Source organism: Penicillium soppii, assembly GCF_028829465.1.
Source record: "Penicillium soppii strain IBT 18220 chromosome Unknown utg000001l, whole genome shotgun sequence".
Taxonomy (NCBI): domain Eukaryota; kingdom Fungi; phylum Ascomycota; class Eurotiomycetes; order Eurotiales; family Aspergillaceae; genus Penicillium; species Penicillium soppii.
In genome coordinates this window covers 544,217-571,453 of record NW_026643231.1, presented here as the reverse complement: position 1 = coordinate 571,453, position 27,237 = coordinate 544,217, and the positions used below count along the sequence as shown (strand labels likewise).

The window sequence follows — 27,237 nt, the reverse complement described above, 5'->3', positions numbered from 1 at the left end:
CTTGGCTACAAGGTGGTAAATCCTACTTGTTTACTTGAGATAGATGAACTGCAATATGTACTGCAATATGTAGGACTCGCTAAAAATAAAAGTACTATACAGAGAAACCAAAATCACCGACAGGGTCACCAGCCCAGAGAAATGAAGAGAAAGAGAGAACAGTAAGGAAGAGAGAATGGGTATCATGAAGAGGATGGTCAAGAAAAGCAATGCCTTTTCTGATTTTGTTTTTCATGTTCGCTCTCTCTCTTTCATCTCTGGGATATTACCCGAAATCATCAGAGCGATAGTACCCAGTCGGACATGCTGAGTGCGTCTTCGCATTTTTCGTTTTTCGTCAGCTGTCGAAGGAGCCAAAAACCGGAGGAAAGGAATTAACCAAAGCAAGGCCGAAGGCCGTGTTACATCTCTTCCTCTTCTCTCCTCCGCTTCTCCGAGTGGAACAGACTCTCCATGTCGCCAACTTGCTTACGCTCCGAGACCTCTCGGTTTAGTATGCGCTTATAGTGAGCCTGAGCATTCATCAGTGTCAGTCCTCGAGACGGTGCAGGTTTGATTTCCGGGTCGTTGTATATGGGGTGGTGCAGGCGGTGCGAGGTAGTGATCCGGACCCGACCGTCTCTCATGACAGGTGATTGTCATTGCAGAGGCTCCGAGCTGGAAGAGAGACGGTTCAAATGGAGGTACACGTCTGTTCCATATCTGCGGGATCGATTAGTAAAGATTTAACCGGAAATACGGAGCCGGCAAAATACATACCCCTCCATGCTGATCAGTTTCAAATCGCCGCCAAAGTACCGGGCGTACAGTCGGCTGATTGGTAATCCGTATCCAAACCCAGCCATTGGGGCCTTGAAGTCGTTCTTGTCGAAGTCCGGGTCCAGGTTGGGGGTCTGCTCCACTGTCGTGTACATGTAGGTCCAAACGAGAGGGATTGATGATCGGGGGATACCACCGCCTTCGTCGGAGATCTTGATAGTAATATCTTCTCTGCCCTCGGCAACAATGACCTTGGTCACGGGGAAGTCGTCCTTGTCGGCACCATGCTGCTCGACCACCGCGCGCAGCGAGTTCTTGAGAGTCTCAAAGAGCATGTGCGATAGGTGTCCGGGAACATACATGAAGTTCAGATCCTCCTTGCAGACCAGCTGCACCTTGGGCGCTTCGAAGAGACCGTAGTAATCCTCGCAGACAAAGCGGGCATTTTCAATAGCCTCGAGTGCGATATCGCGAACGTTGGTTTTGGTACAAATTATTCCGACATAGTTGGGATGTTTGACATGCGTTTGTTCAGTGAGTGCGATGTGTTGACCGATAAGCATTCGTATACCAATTCGGGACATGTAAAACCGATCGAGGAAGGACTGAATCGTGGAGTCGATCTGCATGCGCTGCCGCACACGCTTCCACTCCAGGATACCCTGCGCGACGGTGGTCACGACCCCGTCGTGCCGACGCTTAATCTGCTGTAGAGTCTTGGCAAATCGTTGATTGTAATCGTTAAGCTCTGGGGGCCAGTCTCCGCGGTCATCTGCGGGGAAGAAGTAACGTCGACCCGAGGCAGCGGGTGCTTTGTTGATGCCGTTGCAATTACCCGCCGTCACCGAGGACCGATACTGTCCTTCGCGCACGCTGGGGTTTTGAGTCGTTTCGGAGAGAATCTTTGAAACACCGCCGTTGATCCGGCCTGGGCGCAACAGGCGTTGTTTCACTTCTTGAGTCAGAGTTGGGCGAGGAAGGGCAATGATTTCCTGGAATTGGATCAGTACATAAACCTGGCCAAAAGTTCATAGAGCACAATCATACCTCAAAAGACTGTGCATACCAGTCCTGGACTTTCTTGATTGATGGCATTTCACTGAGTCCATCCGGGAGCTCACCCAAATCCTGGACGCGATGTGCGAGACGGATGGGGAGCTCCTCAGAGAGGAATTGAGAAGCGCGGAATAGAGTCCCTATGTACAATTAGAAATATCCAACTGTATATAATCTATGACCCATACCTGTTGAGGGTCGGTCACCAAATTGGACCATCTGCCTCAGCGAGACACCGGTTGCGGGGAAGCTGGCATAATGCCTGATGGTTTCCATCAGCCTCTCCGAAGGCTTCCACATGGCGGGCAAATAGGCCTAATGGCCTTTGAAAAATAAGTTGTTTTTCAAAGAGGGATCAATTTGAGGTAAGTGGTCGTGTGTAGGAGGTAAGTGGTCGTGTGTAGGAGGGAAGTGTGAGTAATAACCTCCGGGACGTTTTCATCTGCCGAGGTTGGAGGTGGTCCGGGGGTACTCCGCCTAGCTCCGGACATCGGAGGAAGAGTCACAAGATCACTTCACATGTAGATCATGCAATGTAAAGAAAAGAGAGAGGAATTGTCCTTAAATCGGAGGATTATCCAGTAATGTGACTTGGTAGAATATATTAACTCGTTACATTATACAGTATTAACAATAATTTCTCGATAGCTGGGGAATTGCCGATTTCAACCGAGTCACGTGTTGGGATACCATAGATCTATGAAATTTATAACTATAGTATGTTTACATAGTTATATCAAGTATGATATAACAATCGTAGATATATGGCTTGGATGTTTAAGAGAATAGATTGTTTAGTATCTATAGAATATATGCAAGGAGTACAATACATTGACTGAATTATAGTACGCTGCATGTTCTACCTTATCGTCTACCTTTCGTCCGAACTTAATAATATTATATCGCTAACCTGATTAGGCAAGGATTTACATTAGGATTTGTTAGTTAGCTGTTTACAGAGTATAGGGCAGCCATATTATGAGAGTTATACTGTTAAAAACGGGGATATCTATCTGCATATGTAGGCAAACGGCTTCCGTTGCACTGCTTATACATTATAGCCTACATATCCATGGATGGCATATGCACAACTTACGTTGTACATGTGTATGTACCGGATAATGCGTGGCACTCGAGAACTAAGATTCTCTGTCCATTTGGATGCTTACCTCTAGCCAATTTCTATTTCATCACTTAGACTGGATATCTGAAGAAGACTAGAGCATGGGCATGGGTCGAACTTCTTTGCAAAGTTGGATTCACTTGACCACGGGCTAGATCTCCATTGTATAGTTGTCCGCTTTGGAAGAATGACAAGCCACTAGGGGAGCTGGAAATATCATGCATTGAGACCATTGTCCAATTTTGAGTTTCGAACACAGAATTCTTGCCATTAGCGATGGCGGCCATGTACTCTCCGTTCATTGATAAGCCGACGGCGCTGGCCTTGTGGGACAATATGTGAATCAAGTTCCAGATCTGGAGGTCTGTTGTTCTGATCCCTTCGTTGCAGATCGTAGCCATAGTTTTGCCAGATGGGGACGATCTCATACAGATACTGTGGTTTTGTATTTCCGCGAGGTCGTTAACAAAGTCTTTTTCAGTATCACTTATCCATATGGGAACCAAATATGTAGAGTCAACGACAAGAGGTTCATCACTGGCCAAAACTCAATCGAGCTGATTGTTTCGTAATGGACCCACCGATACTTCTCCTTCCACTTTGCCGTATCCTAGACTATCACCAGTCCATCCTGGGACCCTGCGACTATAAAGCCTTCCCGGGTGGAAACCACAATATCGTTGACCGAGATCGAGTGCCTTTCGTAGATTCCATGTAGTGGTGTTCTATATATTGATATTTCATCCAGATAAAATGCAAGGAGGTCACCATCTGATGACTTCATAGATGGAGAGAAATGCTCCAATGTTTGGAGAAGAAGACCCCACTCTCGTTCCACTTCAATATTCCTTAGGTCCGGACGTTTGGACGGTTAAACATTTTCAAACAATAATGCTCTTGCTATGAAGATCAGACTAGAGCGAGGAAGTTTAGCGCTGAAATATTCTTTTAATGGACCGATATTTGCAGGGTTTTTATTTCGTGGAAGTATGAGGAGGAACAGGCCTTTGTTTCACAGTTCAAACCCAACGATGATCTCATATGTAAATTTACCGAAGCTGACCAAGTAGGGAGCTTATCACGAGAGCTTCTAAATATTCTGAATATCCAATAAGGGGCAATAAATACAATATCATAGAATGCAGTCAAGGTTAAAATTCATTAGTCTCACAATACATTCACAATATGTCCGGTTTAGGGCATAGCACCATGTCCGTGCATCCCGAGTACCTGGTCCAAATTCCCTTGATTTGGGCTTTGACATCAGTTTCGTACTTTTGTGCTATGTTCCTTTCTTCCCCCCTTTTAGTACTTCTGGCGATAAAGAAAGTTGACTAGCATCGCGGCTATCGGTTTCGGACTTTCTGGCGCAATCCCTCTTCTTGTTCACCTTAATTGGACCCTTTATCTTTGGTCTTTTAGAATGAAGAATCGTGTTTTATGTTTTTATGGGTAAAAAGGAGAAACTCCGAGAGAATAAGCAGCAAACAACAAACAACAAACAACATTGAACGCAGAAAGGGAAGTCTTCATATAACATGCAACGGGCCACGTTCCGTCAACCGCTGCCTATTCGCCCGGTGGCAGCTAAAAGATCCGCTTTCTGGAGACTCAATATTCCCTTTTCGAGCTCATGCTGTTGTCCAGCAATTGCTGCCTCTGACTGGTTGATTCTCTAGCCCCTCCTCATTTTTTTTTGTGCGTTGTCAAAAATCCAGAAATTTCGAAAAGAATCCTATTCTGCAACCCTAAATCCAACGTCCAAAGAAAAAAAAACAACCAAAAAACAGAAAACCTCATCTTTATACTTCCTACTTCCTCCAACACCTATACGACACAGGCCCCTCCCCCCCCAAAAACAAAGACACGGAAACGTCACCGGCCCGAGGCATATATCCTCCGGATCCACCATGTCTCGCCGTCGAACATCACAAAGCGAAATGAATGAAGCAGTCGCCTATCCCTTTTCTATGTCCGCTCCACAACCATCCGCCCACCCTCCCCCTCCCTCTCGCGGTCCCATCGAAGGCCCCAATGGCCGTCGCCTCATCCGCCGCGTCACATGGCGCTCTTCAACATACAAAATCATGGCCTCCCTCTGGGTTCTAGCTGTCCTCTATATCGTCTGGCTAGTCCGTGACCTCTTCTACCAACCCATTCCCACCGAAAAGCCCATCAAACCCTAAGAAGTACTTTTATTGGTGGCGGGATTGCGTCTCGGACTGGTCTGCTGGAGGGGTTAGGTGGGGTTGCAATTTCGTTTGCGTTTGCGCCTTCAAATTTGTTATTGCGGTTTCGCGAGCGAGACTCGTTCGGGCATGGATGCAGCAGACAATTGCGTTTCTATCGCCTGAAGATAATGTCCTGTGTGCCTGGCGCTATGGACCTTGGCGCCGGAGATTCGCCGAGGATTTGTGTCTTTTGCAGCACGCGGCGCATGGAGCTGTCAATCTGTTCTTTCGGCTTTTGCGGCCTTTGCTTTTGTGCAATTTGTGTCTGCTTGAGCGGGTTCAATTGTCTAATGCTGCGAGTGCTAGCGCGAGTTTTGTTTCTTTATTGTAGTCTCTGCATTTTTCTTTTCTACTCACGATTGCACGTCAGCGTTTCATTGCATATAGTTCCGATTGGCCGAGCTACCAAGCTGCCCGCGGGGGCTGGTAGTTTGGCTGATCATGCATTTTCTTCGTCTCGATCCTCTCTTCTATTTCCTTCTATTTGGGTGGCTTTGTCAGTTCTTTCGGGTTGAATATCCATGCATAGCCTTTTCTGCATCATACATCTGGCAAAAGCGTTGAATATTCGTCTATATCTTTCAATTCAGTTTTAGCTTCTAGAATGGCTTCAGTATCTATTCCTTTTATATGCTAGTTGGTATGCTCCTCATCAGCCAATGTTAGCACATACTAATATGATCTTAGAGATCAATCCCCATGAGTAGACAGTTCTTCCCATCTAAACTTTTTTTGCCCAATGCGTCACAGAAGATTTGCAGCGCGGGGCATCGGGGAAGCAGGGAAGTGGGGCAGAGGGAAATCATCCCACGTCAATCTCCTAATACTGTGTGTGCTACCAGTACTCGGCTTTGGAAGAATTTCTCCGGTTTGGACATAAAAGCTCCATTTTCAATATACACAACTCCTGGCTTCATATTTCGTCTATAGAGGGGGTTCCTCTTCCATCTTTTTATCATAAAACTTTTCCAGTACCCATATACACACATCCCAAATGCCTTGATCGCAGCTTAAACGTGCAGGGCAGAGGTCTTGCCCTCGGAGATGAACTTTGCGTAAGGCTTGATGGCGGCGGCAACCTCGGTGGAGGTGAACTTCTCGACTTGCTGAGGGGCACGGCCGACGAAAGTGCTGGCGTCAAGGAGGGTGTCGAGCTGGGGAATGATGGGCTCGAAGAAGGCAGTGCGGCGAATACGCTCGATCAGGTCGTTGTCCTTGCCCTGCTTCTTGACGTTGTCGGCGGCTTGGTGGGAGAGGACACCTGCAATTATGTTTAGAATGGTGAATTCGGTGTGGAAGGAGGTTTAGGACTTACGGATCTCCTCGTGGGCATCCTGGCGGGAGAGACCCTTGGCAACACAGGCCATGATGATGTTCTCACTGTAAAATTGAGTTAGCGTTATCAATGAATGTCGATAGCTGTATACTTACGTGGCCATGAAGGGGAGCTCATCGTTGACGTGGCGCTTGATGACTTCGGGGTAGACAACGAAACCGGAAGAGACGTTGTTCAGGAGGATGAGACAGGCGTCGGCGGTCAGGTACAGCTCGGGAATGCTGATACGGCGGATGGCACTGTCATCGAGGGATCGCTCGAACCACTGAGCGGAGTAGGTGTCCAGACCGTCCTTGGGGAGGTTCTGCAGGTGACGGCCCAGCGAGCACAGACGCTCGGAACGCATGGGGTTACGCTTGTAGGCCTACAAAATCATTAGCCAAAGAATCCCAGTTCACATCACCGCTAGACTCACCATGGCACTGCTGCCAATCTGGTCCTTCTCGAAAGGCTCCTCAACCTCCTTGAGCATGGCAAGGTGACGGATGTCAATGCCAATGCGCTCGCAGGTAGCACCGAAAGAGCCGAGAGCGTTACCGACATCAACATCGATCTTGCGGGAGTATGTCTGGCTGGAGATGATGAAAGCGGAGCTGAAGCCAGCCTTCTCAGTAACGAGCTCGTCGAGGCTCTCGACCTTGGCGTGGTCACCGTTGAAGATCTGGAGGAAGGAAGCCTGAGTACCGGTGGTACCCTTGACACCACGGAAGCGCAGGTCGTCACGGGCACGCTCGAGGTTACGCAGATCCATGAGCAGATCCTGGATCCAGAGACAAGCACGCTTGCCAACGGTAACCAGCTGGGCGGGCTGGCCGTGGGTGAAACCCAGGCAGGGGAGGTCCTTGTACTGCTGGGCGAACTGGGACAGCTTGTCGACGACGACAGCCAGCTTGGGGATCAGGATGTCGAGACCGTCGCGGAGTAGGATCAAATCGGCGTTGTCGGTACAGTAGCAAGAGGTGGCACCCCAGTGAATGATACCGGCGGCGGCAGGGGCAACCAGGCCATAGGCGTGGACGTGGGCCATGACATCGTGTCGGCGGCGCTTCTCCTCCTCGGCGGCAACGGCAAACTCGGCATCCTGGATAGTCTGGTGGGCCTTCATCTGCTCGATAGCATCGGCAGTGATAGGAAGTCCGAGCTCTGTAGCCATGATTCAGTCAATATAAATATTTACATCCGATGTCGGCTGTGGCTCAACGTCTATGCCGTACCTTTCTGGGCCTCCGCGAGCCAGGTCCAAAGCTGTCTCCATGTGGAGAAACGCTTGCGAGGGGAGAATAGGTACTTCATCTCATCACCTGATCAATTGAGTATGGTTAGTCTGCATCTATACAAATTCCGGGGTTGCCCCTCCATGGAGGGGTGAAGGCGAACTTACTCGCATAGCGCGAGTTGAGGGGAGTCTGGTAGACATCGTTGCTTCCGGACATCTTGGAGTTGTCAAAGGCTTCAAACCAACGTCAATTGGGGAATTAAGTAACAGGACGAAAAGACAAGCCTGGAAAAGTCAGCAAATTTTGGCTTTTAGATTTTAGCGGGGCTTATCACGTTATCGTGAACTTTGGATGACTAACGCAGTGGGGTCCCCATCTCCCGGGCCGGGGAGTGTATATCCATGGATCTCTTTCTATATAGTATTTTCTTCTTCTATAAACAGTATTCTAATGACTATGACTATATTTGCATATAGTTACTGACTAGAGCTGATTCCAGAAATCCTCGATCAGTCCAGCCACTTCTGGCACCCTTTGCCTCACCACTCCATGCCCCACCTGGGGAACAACAGCAACATTGTGCAAGCCAACATCATGAAGATCCTGGACAGTACACAAGTTATCCAACTCCCCTAGAATACACAGACTCTTAATGCCCTTCTGCGCTGCTTCAGCAAATCCAGCATGTTTGTCCATGACACCGCCATCTCTGAAGATACCTACTACGCTTGCAGCATGACCTTCATGCTCCTTCATTTGCCAATCTCGAACAGCCTCCGCAACTACTTCACCTCGATCAACTCTCTCCCTCCAATCAGAAGGAATAACTAGCTGCCCCCCTTCTAAGAACTCCAAGATCCAAGCCCGTGCTTGATCCTCTAATCCTTCTCCCCCACGCAAATAAGTCCTCTCCAACTCGGTAAAGTTGGCGGCGCGCAGTAGACCAGCAGGCGCAACTAGTACCATGGAAGCAACACGTTCGGGGAACGCAGCGGCGAAAGTCGCAGTGGTTGACCCGCCAAATGAATAACCAACCAGATGAGCATTACCCCACCCAAGCTGCTCCATCAAAGCCACCAGCAATCCATGGAAAATTGCCGGCTCGTGGGGTACAACAGGAGTTTCTGTAAGCCCGTGGCCCCATAGATCAACAAGTACACAGTGGGCGAGTGGGAAGCGCGAAGATAGCGCATTTGCTAGTGGCTGTAGCCCGATTGCGGGTGTCTGTACACCGTGAACGAATAATACGCGGGAAATTGGCCCTTCGTGGTCTGTGGGAGTAGATGAAGGTAGCAGCTCGTAGTATGCGGCTTTGCCATTAGGCGTCTGTAGATATGATGCTTGTGGTAGCAGGCTACCGAAGGTTGCGACGAATGCGTCTTCGGATGGCGCTTGAACTGTGTGCGGCACGACGCCAGGACTTGCTTTTCCAGGACGCGGTAGTACAATAGATTTGTCTGACATGACGATCAATCAAATGAGATTCAGCAAGTGGGTAAAGTCTGTGGGGAGATTGGAGGATGGTGAGCAATAGATTTCTGCCTGACTTTTGCCTGAGATTACAGGCAAATATCACGTGATGTTGGATCCACTTTCTTAATCTGGAAGTATATGTTCCCACATCAAAAGCAAAGGGCTCTGTTTTCCAACGTTCTGCCGGCAGTGTAGTGGGATTTGAAAAGGACTCCACACAAGTTTCCCCCTCTGACTTTTCTCGAGGAGGTGAGGTCGATCCCGCACGGAAATGGAACTCATATATATATTGTTCTCATTGTTTATCACGCTTCTTGAGCCTCATTTAGCCCCGTTTGATATTTGGCAAAATTCCTAGGCCTTGGCTGCGCTCTGGAAGTATGATGTTTATATCTGTATTGCTAGCGATGGTGCAGCTGGCCCATGATATTCCTTGTCACTGTCGACACAAACTAGAAGTTGCATTTCTTTGCTCTCTCGCTCTTGCCTTTGGATCAGCTGCCCTTACTTGGTCATTGCTGAGAGAAGCTCTGGAGAACGCAGATCGATTCTACTGCCCAGAAGGAAAAAGTCCCGAGGCAAAATGGAAATTAAGAGCATTATACATATGCTGATATTCGGCTAAGTCCATTGGTCTACTGGCAGGTGAATCAATGATAAGAAATACCAGGTTTGAATTAGGTATTAGCTTGTATACACAGCATTCCTCTGCCTATCTCAAGAGCCCTAAGACAGCTGTGCCAACTGTACTGACAAGCTTGCCTTGTCGTATTTGATGTACTTGCCCCGTCCCTTGTCGATCTCCACATATCGATCGTAAAAGCGAGCATACAAGGGCTCCAGGACAGTCTGCAATTCTCGAGACAACACAGTGCGTACCTCACGCTCCATGTGAAGAGTCTTGTGCCGAGATACCATCTCATCGAAGCTTGCATTAAATGACTTGAATTTGTCCTTAATCGCGTCCCGATCCTTGGAGGACAGAGACTTGACAATGGCACTCGAATCCACGTTGCCGCCAGAATTGCGCTGCGCTCCACGGGACGTGTACTGTACATCGAGGAGGTATTGCGATGTTTCCTTCCATGCGTCTAGGTAGGTAGAAGTTGCGCGCTTGCGGAAGGTGTCGATCCTGGCAATGCTGTCAGGGGCGCCTAATTTCTGCGCTAGTTCGGGGGTTTGTCGGATGGATCGGTCGACAATGCAGAATACGTTAGACAAGAAAACACCAAGTGCTGCCTTGGATCGGTGGAATGCCCGACCGCGGGCTTCCAGAGAGGTCATCAAGGCCTCAAGCATGTCCAGAATGAAATGCGAGAGAAGAACTTTGGTGTCTGGCCCTACATCCAGCGGCGCAGAGCCTGAAGCTTTGGACTTGGCATGCCAGTTTCCATCGCCCAAAGATGTCAAAATAGAGCTCAAGGGATCTTCGTAGCCAGTTAAAGTGGCTAACGAGTTCATCACTTCCTCCACAAGAGGTACTGACCCACCGTCTGGTGGGAGTGGAACGGTAGAAGCCTTGCGTTTCGTTTCCTCGAGTAATTCCGAGAGGGATGACTTGGCAGTCTCCCGTACAGGCCGCAGCGCTTCCACCAGAAGGCTTTTCAGCTCCGCAGCCTTTGGTTCAATATCATATGACATTTTCATTACAATTTCGATGATTTCAAAGGCCAGGAAACAGTCCGTCATCAAATTGGCCTTGATATACTGATTGAGCTCACGCAGTGTTTTGGAGTATTCGCCCATTGCAGAGAGGAATGTGGCCTGTAACACCAGACCTTGCTGAGCGCCGCTAAACATCTGCTGAATAATGCCGTGTTCTGTGATGATGAAAGCCTCCAGCGCATTGGAGTAGATACCAATACCATTGGTACCTTGCTTGTAAGGGCCATCGGTGGGTCGTCGCTTCACGGTATTCATGGATGCGATGGCGAGGTTCTGCAAGCTAGCTGTGATATATGGACCCCGTGTTTCGGCGTATATCTTCATCGCGGGGTTCTCCCCCTTGCTGCGCTGGAGTCCATGAATGGACGCGGAGCCGATCGCCGAGCACAATTGCGCCAAATGAGCGATGGTATCTTCAGGGATAGATGGGAATTGAAGGCCTAACATCAATCCAAGCATTAACCCCGCTTCAAATGGTCAGATAAAGACAACGCATACCTTTGGTAAGATAGTGTAGGGGCTCGACAGGAGTGACGTGCTGATTCAATTCTGCCCGCAACGTTTCTTGAAGCTTCAAACTTCCAATATTCAAGAGATCATTGAAATCGGTCATCGCTTGTTGGTTTGATCGCAAGTTTGTCGTGCTGAGGTCGACCAGCGCCTTTTCAACACGTTTCATCGCCATGATATAAGCCTTGAGACCGGAGTTCTGAGGACTAGGGGATGATCAGCAAGAATACGACTTGTTAAGAGGGCGCAGCCACAAAGCACATACCCCGCGCGAATGGTACCATCTTCGCGATTCTTCGCATCGAGAGGCTGGCGCAAGCGATCGATGGCATCGTTGACCTTGTCGATGTTGCTGTTGGTAATTTGTAGAGATTGCGTATTGCTGTAAATAGGACCAATGGCTTCCTTAACGACCTTTCCACTCGTCTCAAGGCGGACCATAGATCCCTGTATCTTCTTGGTAAGCCGGTTGAGCTTTTCGAGGTTGGCATAGAGCACCTCGACCTCGGCGCTCTCCTCAGCATATGCAGTGTTCCTTGGAGCCACCATGGTAAAGTTATCGATGAAAGCAGCCCAAGAAACCGTGTCACATTTCACCGAGCCACTCTTGCGAATGGAATTGATGTGCCCTCCAAGCTTTCCAGTGATAAGCAAGTCCGCCCCAGATGGTGTTTGGTCCGACTCGCACTCGCACTAGTCCCGAAACAGCCCGCGGGCAGTCGACAAGATTATGTAATACCACACAGCTGCCTAGGCTGGTGCCTGAGGCGAGAGACATATTACGTCATGGGGTTGATCGCCAGGTCCGGATTCGCGCTGTGGCTTGGGGAAAAAAAAGGGCAAAATGTCAACTTTCCTTTCTCAATGGATCTCACTGGATGCAGCTGCAGGTTCATTTGTTTGCCCAACGCCCAATAATCGCAATGGGTGCTGCCAGGGCCGCAAGCCTCAAATGGACAGTACCCCCAGCTGCCCTCGCTGCATACACTGCGGGTGAATGGTCTCACCCTAGACATTCGAAAGCTCGATTTACTACTTCACGGACGTGGTGTACCAATGAAGACTCCGGGAAGTCCAATGCCTGTGTCGATCAAGATGGTAAGGACTACGGCTCCATTTGGAATAACATCATCCACAAGCTTGATGGTGTGAAGCAAACGGTTGGCTCCGGCGATTGGGTCGATGTGGGTAGCCTTACAAACATCATCCCCGATTGGACGCAATTCCTTCCAGCTACTGTCCAGAAACTCCAACGAGAGCTCTCTCTGGCACCTGGATCGCTAGCAGACGATATTTGGAAGGAGGCTCAGGACCCTGACATCAACCCGGAAATTCTTCGCGATGCCGAGGTACGAGTGAGCGGTAATCTCTGCGACGAAGAAAAAGAGTTTAGGCGACAGCGACAAAAGAAGGTCGCCAAGGCATTGTCGTCTTATCTCAACATCCCAGAGGAGGATATTCATCCTGACGATGTGCCTGTCATTGCGATGTGTGGATCAGGAGGTGGTCTACGCGCACTGGTTGCAGGCACTGGGTCTTATCTAGCAGCCCAGGAAGCAGGGTTGTGGGATTGCGTTACTTACACAGCTGGTGTCAGTGGCAGCTGCTGGCTCCAAACTCTCTACCATTCATCCATTGCGCAGAGGAATTTCGATAAGCTTGTCGACCATTTGAAGAGTCGACTCGGTGTGCATATTGCTTTCCCACCAGCAGCCCTTGAGCTACTCACTACCGCTCCAACAAACAAGTTTCTCCTCAGTGGATTTGTGGAAAAACTGAAAGGCGACCCTGGAGCCGATTTTGGCTTGGTAGATATTTATGGAATGCTGCTCGCTGCCCGACTCTTGGTCCCCCGAGGAGAACTTGGAGTTTCGGACGCGGATTTCAAGCTGTCAAACCAACGAGCTAATTTGGTCAATGGGTCTCATCCTCTCCCCATCTATACGGCAGTGCGACACGAGATTCCCATTCTCGATGAAGCAAACGACAAGGCCAAGTCGCACCCAACGCCTGAGCAGTTGGTGAAAGAATCACGCGAAGAAGCTTGGTTTCAGTGGTTTGAGTTCACTCCTTACGAATTTTTCTGCGAGGAACTCAATGCCGGCATTCCCACCTGGGCACTCGGACGGCACTTCAACGCGGGCCGCTCTGAGGTGACAGCTGATAACCTCCCCATTCCGGAGGTCAGGATTCCTAATTTGATGGGAGTCTGGGGCAGTGCCTTCTGTGCCACCTTATCTCATTATTACAAAGAGATCCGACCTCTGGTAAGAGGTCTGGCTGGATTTGGTGGGATCGATTCTCTTATCCAAGGCAAGAACCAAGATCTAATCAAGGTGCATCCCATTGACCCTGCCGGCATACCCAATTTTGTTATCGGTATGAAGGACCAACTGCCAGACTCCTGCCCAGAGTCGATCTTCCGCAACGATCACCTACGTCTGATGGACGCAGGGATGAGTAACAACCTCCCAATTTACCCCCTCATTCGACCGGGGCGTGACGTCGACGTAATAGTCGCATTCGACGCCTCTGCAGACGTCAAACAGGAGAACTGGCTCTCCGTTGTCGACGGATACGCCCGACAACGCGGTGTCAAGGGCTGGCCAGTCGGCGCCGGATGGCCCAAAGAGTCAAGCGTCGAGGATACCGAGACCGCCCTGCGCGAGTCTCAGAACATCACCAAAAAACAACTGGATGAGAAAGTCTCCGGTGCCAAAGACGAAGACGGCTCAGACAACCAAACAGCGACTGGCCAAAAGCCAAAAGGCGGCACAGACCTCAGCTACTGCAATGTCTGGGTCGGTAGCACAGAGGAACGAACCTCAAACGAGGAACCCCCGCCATCAAAGCGCCTCTTCGACCCCCACAGCGATGACCACTCCGAATCAGACTTCCACATTATGCGCCCAGACGCCGGCATTGCCGTCATCTACTTCCCTCTAATCCCCAACCCATCCGCACCAGACGTGCCCCCAAAACCGCAAATCCGTCCTCGTGCAGCTGTCCAGTCTTTGAGACAGGACGCCTCTCAAACGAAGGACCCCGAACAGCCTCTTGCTCCCCATCCTAACTCCATTGACCCTGCCGTCGATGACTTCCTCTCGACTTGGAACTTCATCTACACGCCCGAGCAGATTGACTCGGTCGTCGGTCTTGCAAAGGCTAATTTCTCGCAGGGCGAGGAACAGACCCGTCGGGTTGTTCGCGCTGTTTATGAGCGCAAGAAATCGGACCGATTGCAGAAGGAGGCGGAACAGCATCGGAAGAAGATGGAGGGCTTTATCCCATTGTGATTCCCCTTACTTCTGATCTGACTGATGTCTACCCTGTCATGATTGACAACGCCTTTTCATGAGCCTTGGAGCCATAATACGCTACTTTCTTTTACTCTCTTGTTTTGCATACCCCCTGTTCTTTCCATCACCTTTTCTTACTCATCATTCGGTTTAGATAAACTGGCCTGTATAGATTTTCTCTATAATCTCTCGGCGTCTGGCGATATATTTCATTTGTGCAGAACAAACGAGCTGTCAGAATACATACATCCATGCATGCATATGTACTTTGCCGTGCCGTATTTAATCATTCTACGATGAAGGTTGTATACAGATGTAGAATATTGACCTTGTGATGCCCCTGCTAGAATAAAACCTTCGTAAACATACTTATACAATGATATATCATACCCAAAATGCAATATATACACATACTACTTCGTACTTTGATCCTTCTTACTCCCTCCATTCTGCTCATAATTCGTCTTCACCCCCTCCAAGTCTCCATTACCCTCCTCACTCCTCACTCTGATCGTTCTCCCCTCCTCATCCGTCATGACGATCGTATCCTCATCACTCCCAGCAAGACTCACATCTTTACTATCATCCGTCTGTTTTCGAAGTCCAAGCCCCTTCTCCAGCACATGTCCCAACTCCTTAGTCTTATCCGAGACACTTGCCGCAGTACTTTTCTGCGACGGCGTCTCCGAAGATTGCCGGTTCTCCTTCTCGTTCTTCGAGAGCCCACGCCAATCAGCCGGCCCGCTTTCATGAATGGGATCCCCGGGCTTCGGCTCGCTGATCGGTCTCCCCTCTGCAGATACCTCTTCCTTGGCCTTGCCTTTGCCTTTGTCAGGGACAGACTCTGGCGGCGGATACCGCCATACGACCTTGAGCTTGTCCAACGCGCGAATCCCCTTCCTCGCACTGCCCTTGATCCCATCCATGGCGTCCCACTCTATCTCAAAGACGCCGGAGTCATGATCCGCGCCGCCTTCGAAATACGGATTGAACCAGACGTGCGCGACCGAGGTGACCATCGCAAAGCCGGTGTAGGAGGCTTTGCTGCGGCGCTCGAAGTCAATATTCACGTCGGAGCTGGGTACGATGATGGGCTTGTGAGGTCTGAATATCATTGCTGGGACGGTGCCGGGCGTGAGTGTCGAGCTTCGCGACGGAGCGGATACATCCGATGATGAACAGGTTGCGGAGGATGGGGTTGTTGTGGAGATTGGGGTCTCTGGCGCGGCCTTCTTGAACTCGCCGGACATGTTCTCCTTCCCGTCTTCGATGATAGTGCGCTCGTTCCGACGGAAGAGATGGAAACATTTGATCTTCTTCCCTTCATCCACATACCCCTCCACGGCAACCTTAACCCCGTCCTTCAGACCCCAGATGTGCACCTCCAGGATCTCAACCGGTCGCTCGACGTACTGCTTCTCCATCTGATTCGCCCACTTGTCGATATATCCAACATATCGCAGCTGGCTGGGGATGCTGACGCCATTCCCGAAGCCGACACGCATTCGCCGGTCCGTGAAGCGCTGCAGTGCATCTTCCTTCTTCCACCCTTCCTGGCTGATTAGGTAGGCGCAGGCGATTGTCCCGCTGCGCCCTTTACCGGCCTTGCAGTGTACGACGGCTACTCGGTCCCCTTTTTCTTTGTTGTTTTCTTCGTCCAGGTGCTGCAGCCAGTTCCGCATGCTGCCCATGATATTGGGGATCAGCGCGAACGGCGGCGGGTGGTGGTCTGGCCAGGGGAAGTGGTGGATGCGCCCGTAGACCTCTGAGTCTGGGTATCCTGTCCCCTCGGCGCGGAACTCCCAGATGCACCAATTGGCGCCATGCTTTGTGTCCAGGAAGTTGACTAGTGCATCTAGAGGGTTGCGGTATGCGCGCTGTGGGTATGTTCCTGATGGGCCGGAGGTTGCGATCACTGCGAGTGTGTCAGCAGCGGGTTTGGAGTGATCGGTGAGGTATCATACAGCTTTTTGTCACATAGCAAAGATCCAGTCCTGCCTCTGGATGTTGTTGTCTTGGACCTGCAACGATCTGGCGGAGGATAGATGACTAGTTTAGGTCAGTATGGAAAAAAATGCCAGGACTTAGGAGTCATACCATTGGAATATTAGCTCGTTGCGAGCGGTAATTTAGATACTGCACATGAGTTCCTCCTATTTCAATGGAGTCCAGAATAATATTAACAATATGCCAAGGGTATATGTTAAGGAGTATAGTACAAAGTTGGAAAAAGGCACACGATCGAGGCGCAGTGATATGATGTCACTGCCGCAATCAAGATAGACGATAACTTATCACGCTACTCCGTGCATGTAGTTAGTTATATTGTTTACTTCTCATTCTCACACATTCTTATAGTAAATCAAGCTTCATTTTGTACAGTTCCAGACTCATAAGTACATAAACCAGGATATTTTCATAGGAAAAGAGAACAAAATCAGTTCAGACATCAGGAGACATGTCTTACGCCACCCATATAGACCCCAAAACTATTAAAAAATAACCAATTCCCCCAATTCCTCCAAAAGAACCAAAGCTGCATTCAGCTTACGCAACACCATACTCCTCAGTAGGCTGCATAACAAACTTGATAGGGTTGTGGTCGGGCACAGTAACATTCTTCGCGCCGGACTGGTACCAAGTCGCGAGGGAGGTAGGATCGAGCCAGGTATTCCAGCGGTGGGTAACATCGACAGTCCAGAGGGGGTTGCCAGCCGGCGAGACGGTGGTTGTGATGTTCTTGTCGTCGCAGTAGACTCGTTTCTTCTCGGCGCCGCTGCAGTGGGTGCTGAAGGGAGGGGTTTCGGAGTTTGCTCGGCCGGCAATGTCATATTCGAAAATGCAGCCACCTTGGGAGCAGCCAATTGTGAAGTTTGACACGCTCCAGATGACTTCAGGGCTGATTGTGTTCACTTTTGCGGCGGAGGGGAGGGCTGTGGCTAAGCCGGCGAGCATGAGGGGAATGGTGAGTTGCATTGTAGAATAATGTGGATTAATGATTATGCTTTCTGGATATTCAAATATACAGAATATGTAAAATAGTGGAATGGTGAAATATTTTGAGATTGGAATGGTTGTTAAAAAAGTAAAGAGAAAGAGGCTGGGGGAATTTTATATAGAAAAGCAAGAGGCGCAGGCACCGGTTGACCCCTACCAGTTGTTCCCTGCACAGTTGTCCCCTGGCACGGTAATCCACCGCCGATCACATCTGTTCAGGGCGATTTCTGAAGAATGTAACTACGTAGCTTACATGTGTGCATTGTAAATACTATATCAAGTAAGTTCTGTTGAGTTCTTGATAAATTGCCTACCTCCTTCTCGAATCGATCGTTGTTTGACCTATCTTGAAAGTCTTACTATCCGACAATGGCCCCCATGATCGTCATGGAAAGTATGTTTCATGTACAGTTAGAAGTGGAGACTTATTTATAGCTGATAATCGAGGCCACCCAACCGGGGAACGGTTTTCCATTGTAGAAACATGGTACTCCATACAATGTTCAGAATTTTCAACAGTTCAAACGGCGATACGAGGGAATCGACGGTTTCAAATGACGTGGGAGGCAAAATATATTCATACCTAGGTACAATGGTTAACTAAGTGGTATATTGAGACATTGATGGTACAAATATATATATATATATATATATACACCGAAATTTGTGCGATATATTGAGCTGGAAATGTGGCTTGTAGCTCTCGAAGCTTGGCTGCATGGGGAATTAAAAATTGTGATTGAAACGACTCCTAAGGATGAACCAGTTTCATTCGGTCTTGGCTGATCCATTATCGACCTCCCATTCATCCCAACCCTCCTCTGCCCTATTTCGCTCAATAGCAAGTAGGCGGCGTTTCCGCTTCCGACGTTCTTTGTTGTAATCTCGTCTTTCCTCGGCGGACATGTTCATCCTTCGAACCTCCGGAGGCACAGGGTGGCGACCGAATTTTTCATTTCTGGGTTCTCTCTCCTTTTGTTCTTGAACCTTTTCATCAAGTTGGAGCACATCATCACGGACATAAGGGTGATACTGCAGTCGCATCGCAAATTCGTCCACAGACCCGGCACAGATCGCCCGAATCTCGCTTTGTGTCTCGGCGCTCAAGGCCGCTTCCCGCTTCACCAAATCTTGGAAATACATGTACCCGGATCGGAAATTCCCGGCATCCAAACACATCAGGATGATGGACTCAAAGGTGGTACCGTTCGGGATCACGCCTAGTGATGCCATCTCTTTCACTAAAAACATGCCTGATTCGCGGTTCCGCGCTGTGCGGCACATCCGAATTAGCGCGTTGTAGACTCGCACGTCCGCACCTTCCGGACATAATGTGTAGAGCTCTTTGTAGAACCCTACGCCATCGTCCACCACCGATGGATCCTCGTGGGCATCATGTTTGCAGAGTTCGGCAATAACGCGCACAGAGTCGAGGGGAATACTCCGTTTCTCGTTCTTCAAACGTTTGAGCATCTGCCACACCTCCCGGCGATCCACTTTAGACTGAATCATGTACGCAAGAACACTCTCGGTCGAACTGTCCACTAGCGGGATCCGGGTTTCATGCATAGTGCACAGGGTCTCGAACGCAGCAGGCAGGTCACCGGCTGCCACGTGCGCCTCAACAAGCCGCTCATACTGCTCGCGGCCCAGCGCAATCCCACTCTCCGTGATGTACCGCAGCACAGAATTCGCCAGCTCTGTGTCACCAGCCTTGGCCGCCATCCTCAGAACGTCATCGCATACCCCAAAGAGCGGGTGCATGTAACCCAGTTCAACCATGCGACGCCACACATAGTGAGCCATCGCGTAATGGTCATGAGCGCCCGCCGTAGTCAACACATGTGTCCAGAGCTGTTTCGTCATGTCGTGGCCGTGGTCGACGCGAGCACGCATGAGCTTGTACACCTCGTCCAACTCGCCGTGGTCGCAAAGCACGTAGACAATTATACTGTGTAGCCAATTCTCAATGAAGATATCCTTGCGCTCCATCAATGCGACGTGTTCGAGCGCGAGCTCAATTTGGTTCTCGCGCAGAAGTCCCGCAACAACAAAATGCCACCCGGCTGGACTGACTGTCAACCACCGGTCTCGCATTTTGTTGAGCACTTCTTGCCGGAGGAGGTAATCCGGGTGCACGGCGAGGACCTATATTGAGTCGTTAGCCTCAGCTGAACTTTCCACGCTCGAGATGATTGCGAACCTGTAATGCACCATGCAGGGTACCCGAGTCTGCCGTAATGCCATTGCTCTCCATTTCCTCCAGCAACCCGCGCACAAGCTGCGGCGAGCCGCGCTCATTATCCGTATTGGCGAGAATCAGCGCTTTGTAGTGCCGGGCGTTAGGCTGCACATGGCGATCTCGAATGAGTAGTCGCAAAATCTGCGTAATGTGTCGAATATTTGGCCTCCTGTCCACCACATCTTGTAGTCGTGCTTCTAATCTCTCGTTCGTCATTCCCAAAAGATCAGCTTGCACTTTATGTGTTCGTGTCAAATGGCGTCGTGGGCTCCGCGTGTTTGTCTCTTCCCCGGGCCAGCCATCGTTCGGAGGGTCGTCGTGATAATTATTCGCGGGCTCTGTTCCATCTCTCCGCTCGTTATGATATAGTGCATTATATGTGGTTCTGGTATTGTCGCCAATTGTGCTGTAGCAATGGCGTGCAGGCGAGCTTGTCGGAGCGATCGAGGATAGCGGATTTACTCTCGAGGTTCGTCCCTTGGATCTAGGGAATTTCGAGCGTCCAACATTCAGCGCTGCAAATGACGGACATAGAGAGTACCATAGTCCGTCGAGGACTAACGCCCGCCGCGACATGTCCGTTGTTGTATAATGCTTTAAAGCTAGTCTCCGCGGATTTGATGGAATATTTGATATCACGTGATATCACCGAAATCCCGCCGCGAGACTTGTCTACATTCACAGAGAAAGAAAGAGGCTAGATCTGGGAGTTTGAACAGTATAATTGAAAAGGTAGCTGTAAATCGACCAAGTGACCCAGATCCCGTGAAATTACAGAGCCAGATACGCCACGGCCATGCTCGATCAAACCGTTCCACCGGACCTCCGAGCGACCTTACCGTCTCCTTCGGGGTATCTCATTTGCCTTCTTTAAATCATCGTAACAGGCTTATGCTTGATTACCGCCCCGTCCACGTCCGCCCCGACCACCGCGTCCACCGCGACCACCACCACGGCCGCGGCCACGATCACCGTCTCGCCCGCCACGACGGCCTTGTGGTTGGTTCTGTTGCTGTTCCTTGACAATATCGACAATCTCTTCGGGCACTCGTAGGTATTTAATCTGGTACTGTTAGTATATATATTGGCGACAGAGCGGGGCTCGAGATCTGAGTCAAGGGCTTACGTTGTTGCCCCGGATGTAGACTTCCGGTAGTCTGAAGAAGCGGTCGCCTTCGGGACTTGTCTGCACTACTTCGCGCAGAATCAGGTTCATGAAGTTATCGCAGGTCACGAGGTGGCCGTTCAGTGTTTCGCCGTTTTTGAGCTCTACCAGCATAGGGTGGCCCTGTGCGGCTGTGAGAAGACCGAGAGGCAGCTGTGGGAAGTTTGGATTAATATTGCTTCAGGCTTAGGGGTATGGACATAGCTATAAAGCTAGAGCTCACCATCTTGAAATGCGATCGGCGAGGTGGGCGAAGGTGGGAGGGTCAGTCGGTTGGCGCACAACGTTGAAAGAATGCGGGCGTAGCGTATATCCACAATCTGGGAATTAAAGATAGAATCGAGGATTGAGACCCTAATCGAAGGACTTTTTTTGTTTATTTGAGATGCTAAGAGTAGCAATGGGTTCAAGCAAGCTCCAGCAGATGCGATGAGGAAGCCGGAAAAAGGGAAGCGCCGAGGCCAAATGTGGATTGGCCGAGTTATACATCTACGAGTCTGTAGTACATTCTGGAGAGGTCTTTTATACCTTTCTGCTAGTATGTTGTTATAATTCTCCTGAAATTACCCAAAGCCCGATAAAAAGCAATGTTCAGGGTGAGTACCCAGCAGCTAAGTACATGCTAACGCGGTACAATATGACTTGGATATCGGCTGGTCCTTTTAGTGACCTCAACAGTTGTATCAAATTTGTATCAAATTTGTGTTCAAGACCAGAAGAATCATGCGACAGAGCCAGCTAGTTCTAACATGATATTGACGTCTAAGAATATACCAATCTTTGATTCAAAGTCAACAATATGGGTAAAACAAAGGCTCAATTTCTCCATCCAGCATGCCCCGAAGATAGATTACATAGTACAGGTGAGTTGGCAACAGGATCAAACCTTTGGTCGCTTGGCCATTTCTGTGCCATCCTCCTCATCCTCATCATCTTCAACAGTGAGCTTACGCTTCACGCGCTTGTCCCGGCTTCCAGTAGGAACCTTGGCGGCCTCGTCATTAGCCTCTGCCTCCTCGTCTGATTCTCCATCCGGGAGACGGCCCTCGAGCGCATCCAATGTAATTTCGTAACCTTCCTCCACATTTTGAACGGTGGCGTCGAGCTTTTCCACCCGGTCCGTGAGCTCCAATTCGCTGAGAAGCTCTTTATGCTTTTTATAGAGACGCTGCTTGGTCAACATGCGCCACCAGTAATAGCGCCGGTCTTCCTCATTGTCCGCTTTATACTTTTTGATCAAGAGCCGCGCGAGATTGGTGCCACCGGCCGATCGATGGCTCTTGGGGATCTGTCCGAGAAGGTACATCTCCAGGATGTGTGCGAATTGGGTGGGTTCGACTTTGAAGGATTTGCGAATGTCGGAGAGGAGCTTGGTAGGGATGAGGGCGGATGTGGGAACATTGCGAGAGCGTTTTCTTTGAGAATACGCTCCGTTGGGGTCATGGTTGAGGTTCACATTGTGCTTTAGGAACTCTGGTCGCAGTAGACAATAATCAGCTGTGTCGCGGAGCGCATCAAATTGTTCATTAGGATCTTCGACGGTGAGTTCCAGAATCGTTGGGTCTGCGATGCAGGCGGCGTGGATTGTGGTATATAGGTGAGTTCCGTGGCCGGCGCGGTGGTGTGAAGGGAGAATGAGAAATTGGGCGATCCGAATCCGGGCTGGAAGCTCGGCAATGTTCACTTCTGGTACCGGGAACTCGTCGTTTTTGACGGTAGGAGTCTGAGATTGATCCCGATGGTAGTACCAGTAGCGGTATGTGGTGGCATATCCAACGATCGAATATGACGACGCCGTCGGGGTCGGAGGTGTCACCTTCTCATACCTGTAACATCATTTAGTTTGATATCGCACCAATACATTTAGGCATCGCTTACACAAAGTATACCATCCACCTATCGAGCGTCCATTCTGGGTCATCGGTCTCTAAGGGAGTTCCGGCCTCAATGAAAAGAGAAACCAGAACCTGCATGCGATCCAGGATCTTGCGCACTGCAGGGTCTGAGAGTGATCCAGCCCAGACTTCATATTTCCTATCATCAACCTCATACCCAATGACAAATTCACCCGGGGGCTTGAAGTCTTTCGCATCTGGGTCGTCCTGGATGGCTTTCTCGTAGTCAGGAAGATTGGCGAAAGCCTCTGCGCAAATCCGGATTTAGCTTGTATCATTCAAATTGCAAATTTAGGATCTCACCTTCTTGTACAAATGGCTTCAACGTATCGAGAAGGTTGAGAGCAGTTGTGTCACCGATCGTCTTGAACTTCTCATCATAGGAAATGTGAACATGAGGGCGCATATCATGGGCTGCAAAGCGCAAGCGGATAATCAAACCCCTGTAGCCGAAGATCTGTTCCTCATCACCAAAGATGGGGTACGTGAATTGGGGATGGAACGCCGAGAGCGTCTTGGGCTTTTTGTCGCCCGGTTGGACAACGGTGATGTGAACCGCATCATTGGCGTCGCAAGACCCTAAAGTGCATATCAATTAGCTTTCATCCAATCAGCCAAAGACGATGAGCTTGCATAAGCTTACATCCAGCTTCGCTCGCCATTTTGAAAGTGTAGCTGTGAAATTTGAAGGTCAAATGGTCTTAGGGAAGTTCCAAGGTCTCGAGTGACGCGAAGTGAGACGCGCCCGAGTATTACCTAATCTGGACTAGCGCGGACAGAGTACTATAGCAATCCAGGGCTAACACGCTGACGATCGAAAGATATCTTAGTAGAAGGTGGCAGCATGAGCTGTGAGATCGTAGTGAAGTGAAAATTAAGTGGCTCTATAATCGCTGATTTCTGACTTTGATCGACTGGTATCTAACTGCTAACTTTCTGGAACGTATGCATTTCCTGCCATCGCGCCTGGTCTTCTTTCCATTTTCCATGCGACTTCTTCACCCGGGCTATCATTCCTATAGCTCGCTGAATCCCCATAGAGCGTCCTATTTGCTCAAGTGTTCCAATCACCCAGTCATGCACATGGTCTGGGATCCCGGCCGCCCCTCCGGCGACTGCTAATGGGAACAGCATCATGAAGATCCCGTTCAGCGGCGGGACATGCGATGGGTCATCGGTGGCAAGGCCTCGCTGGGAGATTGCCTCATGGCTTGCTACTCCCATGCATATTTTAAGTGCCATGCAAGAAATCGTCTCCAATGAGTTTTGTCGTTGGATTAGCTCTTCTGGTGTGGGCCTTCTCAGGCTCGAAATTGTGGATAAAATGATCTCATTAGCTAGTAGTCGTGCCCAGCGGTAGTGGTTGAATATTCTCGAGACCCATGGATCCTTGTAAACATGGTATTTGCCGTAAAAGGTACCCTGGTATGTGTCCGATTCTTGGACGCTGAAGGTCCAGCTCTCTGGTAGGCTAGCTTCCCACTTGCGGAGTTCGTCCTCGAACATTAACGCGGAATCGATGATTGATCTTGAATTTGAACTTTGCTGGCGCAAAGACGCATCGAAATGCATGAATCTGATCAATATGTCCACAAGATTGACGGCTGGTAACAGCTCCAGGGGCACAGATCCCATGACATCAGGAGACCAGTTCAATGAATCTGGTGGAGTGCTCGTATTGGAGAAATATTTGACTATGAAAACAAAGTAGAATTGCAATTGCGCCCGATGATTCAAGGTCGCGAGAAATTTGAGCACGGTTGCTTGCTTGAGTAAAGCACCGGCGCCATCTAGGTGGACTGCCCAAGAATCAAGCTGGTTTGGAGCACAGCTCACCATCTGGAAGTAAATTGCATTAAGTCAGTCCGAGCTTTGGGGACGCAAGCACTAGTCATGGGCCGAAGAACGTACCTCGTATAGGCTTAGCATGACAATCAAATGGAACATTCTATCTGGATTAGCCTGAGCCGGGTCCCCCACCGCTTCTTGCACAGCCTTGATGGCTAGGACGTGCTTCTCTCGCGATAATATTCGCAATTCCCTATCGCGGTTGACATTGGACATGGCAGCAAGTCCAACCGAGACAACGGCATCTCGACTTGACCGATCGAGTGTAATTGGTCCAAAATAAGAGGACGGCTGCACACTACTTACATGCATGGTACCATCTCTCCTCACAGCCATCGGCGTCACAAATTGATTGATAAAGAATTGTAGGCCTTGATCCTCCAATGGGGTGGATAGGGTGAGAATGCTTGGGCTGCGAGACAGTTGGCCCCTACCCCTGCATACCAACGCCTCCGACGGGGAACGCTCGGCTCGCGATCCAGGTGTGGATATATCAGAGTCTAGAGCTATTCCGTCCTCCAATCTTCGACGAGCTTCTGACCTGGCCTTCGCTTCAGCACTTCGTCGGGCCGCCTTCTCATTTTCATTTCGGAACATAAAAGAAGGTACATCCCGGTAGCCGCCACATGCTTTGCCCGCTCTCTTGCATTGAGAGCACAGAGGCTCGAGACGGTCACACTACCTTGACTGTCAGCCTATACTCGAATATTCAAATCAAACCACTTACTTTGATTCGTCTTTCTCGGCAACTCGAACATCCTTTGCTGGGACGACCGTAAAAAGGCATGGTCTATGTATGACTGTATCATATTTTCTAAATAGGCAAGGAATTCGTTGTCAGAGATCAGTAGAAATGACTCCGGGGGCCAAGACTCCACTATCACACGGGAAGACAATTGGACCGATGGGCCTTGGCATTGACCATTCCTAACCGAGTGTATGTTTCATCGTGTATCGTTTATTGTTTAAACTATACTTGGTAAAGCCATGAACTCCTGAAAATCGATTTGTTTCGCTAGTGCCTGAAACCTTCCAAGTAGATGAGCCTAAATATCATCGTCGATGAACCTGAACCAGTCTGCGAGGTTGAGCTTTCGTGTTTTTCGACGCCAAGATTGATATGGAAATGCCCAGCACTTAAACGAAGACCAGAGCTCCGCCACGCAATCGGTAATCGGCTTTTGTTAGGCCGACTTTTCCAAGTTTATAAAGGTGGAGACATCCTGAGAGATTTAGAAGAATTTAAATTTGGTCATCTTAGCGGTTTATATAGGATATCTTGAAAATGGGTTTAATTGAACGTGCCACAGTGCATGCATCTTATTATCGCTATAACCCTTCCTTGGCACCAGCAATAGTTGCCGCCGTACTATATACTATTGCGTTCATTTTGACGCTTGTGCAATGGGTTCGATATAGGGCTTGGATTTGGGGCATCATGGTGGTATCAGCAGCCAGTAGGTTTCTATCCTTCCAAACTTTGTGTTGAAATTAACCCAAGAAATAGTGGAAGCAGCTGGCTGGATCAGTCGATGCCTTTCAGTCGAGAAAGTAACAGACAAGTCGACCTATTCTGTACAGTTCGGTCTTGTCATCCTTGCACCCGTTCTCATGGCGGCTTGTTGCTACATCATCTTCAGCCGCATCTTGTTTTTGATTGTTCCCCGACAATCACGAACTTTCAAACTATGCTGGGTGCCGCCCCGGTTTATTACACCTATCTTTGTCGGGTTTGATGTCGTCGCTTTGTTGCTCCAAATGGGCGGTGCGATTATGATCACTTCGGTCGATGACACAGATAAAGATGCTAGAGACAAGCTCAACACTGGCAAACACGTTGCCCAGATTGGTGTCATTGTTCAGCTGGTGGCTTTCGGTTTATTCGCTGTTGCTGCTATTCGCTTCAACTTTACCTCTCAGCGCTTTACCAACTCTGTCAGTGAGCGTTATGAGAGCTTTGGAGAGAAGGAGCATATCATTGGCGGTGTTGCCAAAAACAAGCACTGGCCTACCCTGTTACGAGTGGTAAATATCACTACTATCCTGATCCTTGTCAGTTTCCCTATAATTAGTTGCTGTTAGTCATTATTCAAGCGCTGACCTTTCCAGGTTCGGTCCGTTTATCGACTTGTTGAGTTCACACAAGGCACGACGGGATATTTGAACACGAATGAATGGCCCCTGTATGTCTTTGATGCCCTTTGCATTTATCCGTGTGTCGCACTTTTCGTCTACTGGCATCCATCGCGTTATTTGCCGTATATGGGATTCCGACTGCCAAAGGAGGCACGCTAGTCGCGACTCCGAGATTTGAGTTGAATGCGATAAGGATCGCGGGGTATATATGTTTATATGTAATGTTTGCCAAAATTCGAGCATTGTATGGGTACTTAGATCGACTTTGCTGTAATTGTTATTAGT

The 27,237-nt window shown here is 49.5% G+C and overlaps 13 protein-coding genes across 13 annotated transcripts; 3 read left to right on the top strand and 10 right to left on the bottom strand.

The window, feature by feature from the left end:
- Positions 1-401: 401 nt before the first annotated feature.
- On the bottom strand, positions 402-2,115 carry N7529_000202 (PDK/BCKDK family protein kinase; the record flags this gene model as incomplete). The annotated part of the gene is made up of 5 exons (XM_057235733.1): positions 402-621; positions 688-702; positions 760-1,751; positions 1,807-1,955; positions 2,004-2,115. The coding sequence occupies 5 exons, from the start codon at positions 2,113-2,115 to the stop codon at positions 402-404; spliced, it is 1,488 nt and encodes a 495-aa protein (XP_057102536.1).
- A 2,733-nt stretch (positions 2,116-4,848) lies between these two features.
- Positions 4,849-5,124, top strand: N7529_000201 (uncharacterized protein; the record flags this gene model as incomplete). Its single annotated transcript, XM_057235732.1, has 1 exon — positions 4,849-5,124. The coding sequence occupies one exon, from the start codon at positions 4,849-4,851 to the stop codon at positions 5,122-5,124; it is 276 nt and encodes a 91-aa protein (XP_057102535.1).
- Positions 5,125-6,179: 1,055 nt separating this feature from the next.
- Positions 6,180-7,938, bottom strand: ade13 (adenylosuccinase ADE13; the record flags this gene model as incomplete). Its single annotated transcript, XM_057235731.1, has 6 exons — positions 6,180-6,430; positions 6,485-6,549; positions 6,601-6,869; positions 6,921-7,648; positions 7,720-7,806; positions 7,887-7,938. 6 exons carry the CDS (start codon positions 7,936-7,938, stop codon positions 6,180-6,182), a joined length of 1,452 nt encoding a protein of 483 aa, XP_057102534.1.
- Positions 7,939-8,205: 267 nt separating this feature from the next.
- Positions 8,206-9,186, bottom strand: N7529_000199 (alpha/beta fold hydrolase; the record flags this gene model as incomplete). Its single annotated transcript, XM_057235730.1, has 1 exon — positions 8,206-9,186. The coding sequence occupies one exon, from the start codon at positions 9,184-9,186 to the stop codon at positions 8,206-8,208; it is 981 nt and encodes a 326-aa protein (XP_057102533.1).
- A 735-nt stretch (positions 9,187-9,921) lies between these two features.
- Positions 9,922-11,919, bottom strand: N7529_000198 (EXO70 family protein; the record flags this gene model as incomplete). Its single annotated transcript, XM_057235729.1, has 3 exons — positions 9,922-11,300; positions 11,359-11,576; positions 11,636-11,919. The coding sequence occupies 3 exons, from the start codon at positions 11,917-11,919 to the stop codon at positions 9,922-9,924; spliced, it is 1,881 nt and encodes a 626-aa protein (XP_057102532.1).
- A 374-nt stretch (positions 11,920-12,293) lies between these two features.
- N7529_000197 (putative phospholipase A2 (PlaA)) lies at positions 12,294-14,666 on the top strand (the record flags this gene model as incomplete). The annotated part of the gene is made up of 1 exon (XM_057235728.1): positions 12,294-14,666. One exon carries the CDS (start codon positions 12,294-12,296, stop codon positions 14,664-14,666), a length of 2,373 nt encoding a protein of 790 aa, XP_057102531.1.
- A 416-nt stretch (positions 14,667-15,082) lies between these two features.
- On the bottom strand, positions 15,083-16,769 carry N7529_000196 (putative phosphatidylinositol-3,4,5-trisphosphate 3-phosphatase; the record flags this gene model as incomplete). The annotated part of the gene is made up of 3 exons (XM_057235727.1): positions 15,083-16,584; positions 16,634-16,718; positions 16,767-16,769. 3 exons carry the CDS (start codon positions 16,767-16,769, stop codon positions 15,083-15,085), a joined length of 1,590 nt encoding a protein of 529 aa, XP_057102530.1.
- Positions 16,770-17,216: 447 nt separating this feature from the next.
- On the bottom strand, positions 17,217-17,645 carry N7529_000195 (uncharacterized protein; the record flags this gene model as incomplete). Its single annotated transcript, XM_057235726.1, has 1 exon — positions 17,217-17,645. The coding sequence occupies one exon, from the start codon at positions 17,643-17,645 to the stop codon at positions 17,217-17,219; it is 429 nt and encodes a 142-aa protein (XP_057102529.1).
- Positions 17,646-18,434: 789 nt separating this feature from the next.
- N7529_000194 (pentatricopeptide repeat protein) lies at positions 18,435-20,484 on the bottom strand (the record flags this gene model as incomplete). Its single annotated transcript, XM_057235725.1, has 2 exons — positions 18,435-19,814; positions 19,870-20,484. The coding sequence occupies 2 exons, from the start codon at positions 20,482-20,484 to the stop codon at positions 18,435-18,437; spliced, it is 1,995 nt and encodes a 664-aa protein (XP_057102528.1).
- Positions 20,485-20,797: 313 nt separating this feature from the next.
- On the bottom strand, positions 20,798-21,187 carry N7529_000193 (U6 snRNA-associated Sm-like protein LSm4; the record flags this gene model as incomplete). Its single annotated transcript, XM_057235724.1, has 2 exons — positions 20,798-20,971; positions 21,035-21,187. 2 exons carry the CDS (start codon positions 21,185-21,187, stop codon positions 20,798-20,800), a joined length of 327 nt encoding a protein of 108 aa, XP_057102527.1.
- Positions 21,188-21,953: 766 nt separating this feature from the next.
- hat1 (histone acetyltransferase catalytic subunit HAT1) lies at positions 21,954-23,630 on the bottom strand (the record flags this gene model as incomplete). The annotated part of the gene is made up of 4 exons (XM_057235723.1): positions 21,954-22,899; positions 22,952-23,216; positions 23,272-23,547; positions 23,612-23,630. 4 exons carry the CDS (start codon positions 23,628-23,630, stop codon positions 21,954-21,956), a joined length of 1,506 nt encoding a protein of 501 aa, XP_057102526.1.
- Positions 23,631-23,889: 259 nt separating this feature from the next.
- N7529_000191 (Zn(II)2Cys6 transcription factor) lies at positions 23,890-25,606 on the bottom strand (the record flags this gene model as incomplete). The annotated part of the gene is made up of 3 exons (XM_057235722.1): positions 23,890-24,807; positions 24,880-25,494; positions 25,544-25,606. Coding segments are annotated over 3 exons (1,596 nt in total), but the record flags the coding sequence as incomplete, so codon positions are not given.
- Positions 25,607-26,101: 495 nt separating this feature from the next.
- Positions 26,102-27,111, top strand: N7529_000190 (RTA1 domain-containing protein; the record flags this gene model as incomplete). The annotated part of the gene is made up of 3 exons (XM_057235721.1): positions 26,102-26,273; positions 26,324-26,868; positions 26,926-27,111. The coding sequence occupies 3 exons, from the start codon at positions 26,102-26,104 to the stop codon at positions 27,109-27,111; spliced, it is 903 nt and encodes a 300-aa protein (XP_057102524.1).
- Between the last annotated feature and the right edge of the window lie 126 nt (positions 27,112-27,237).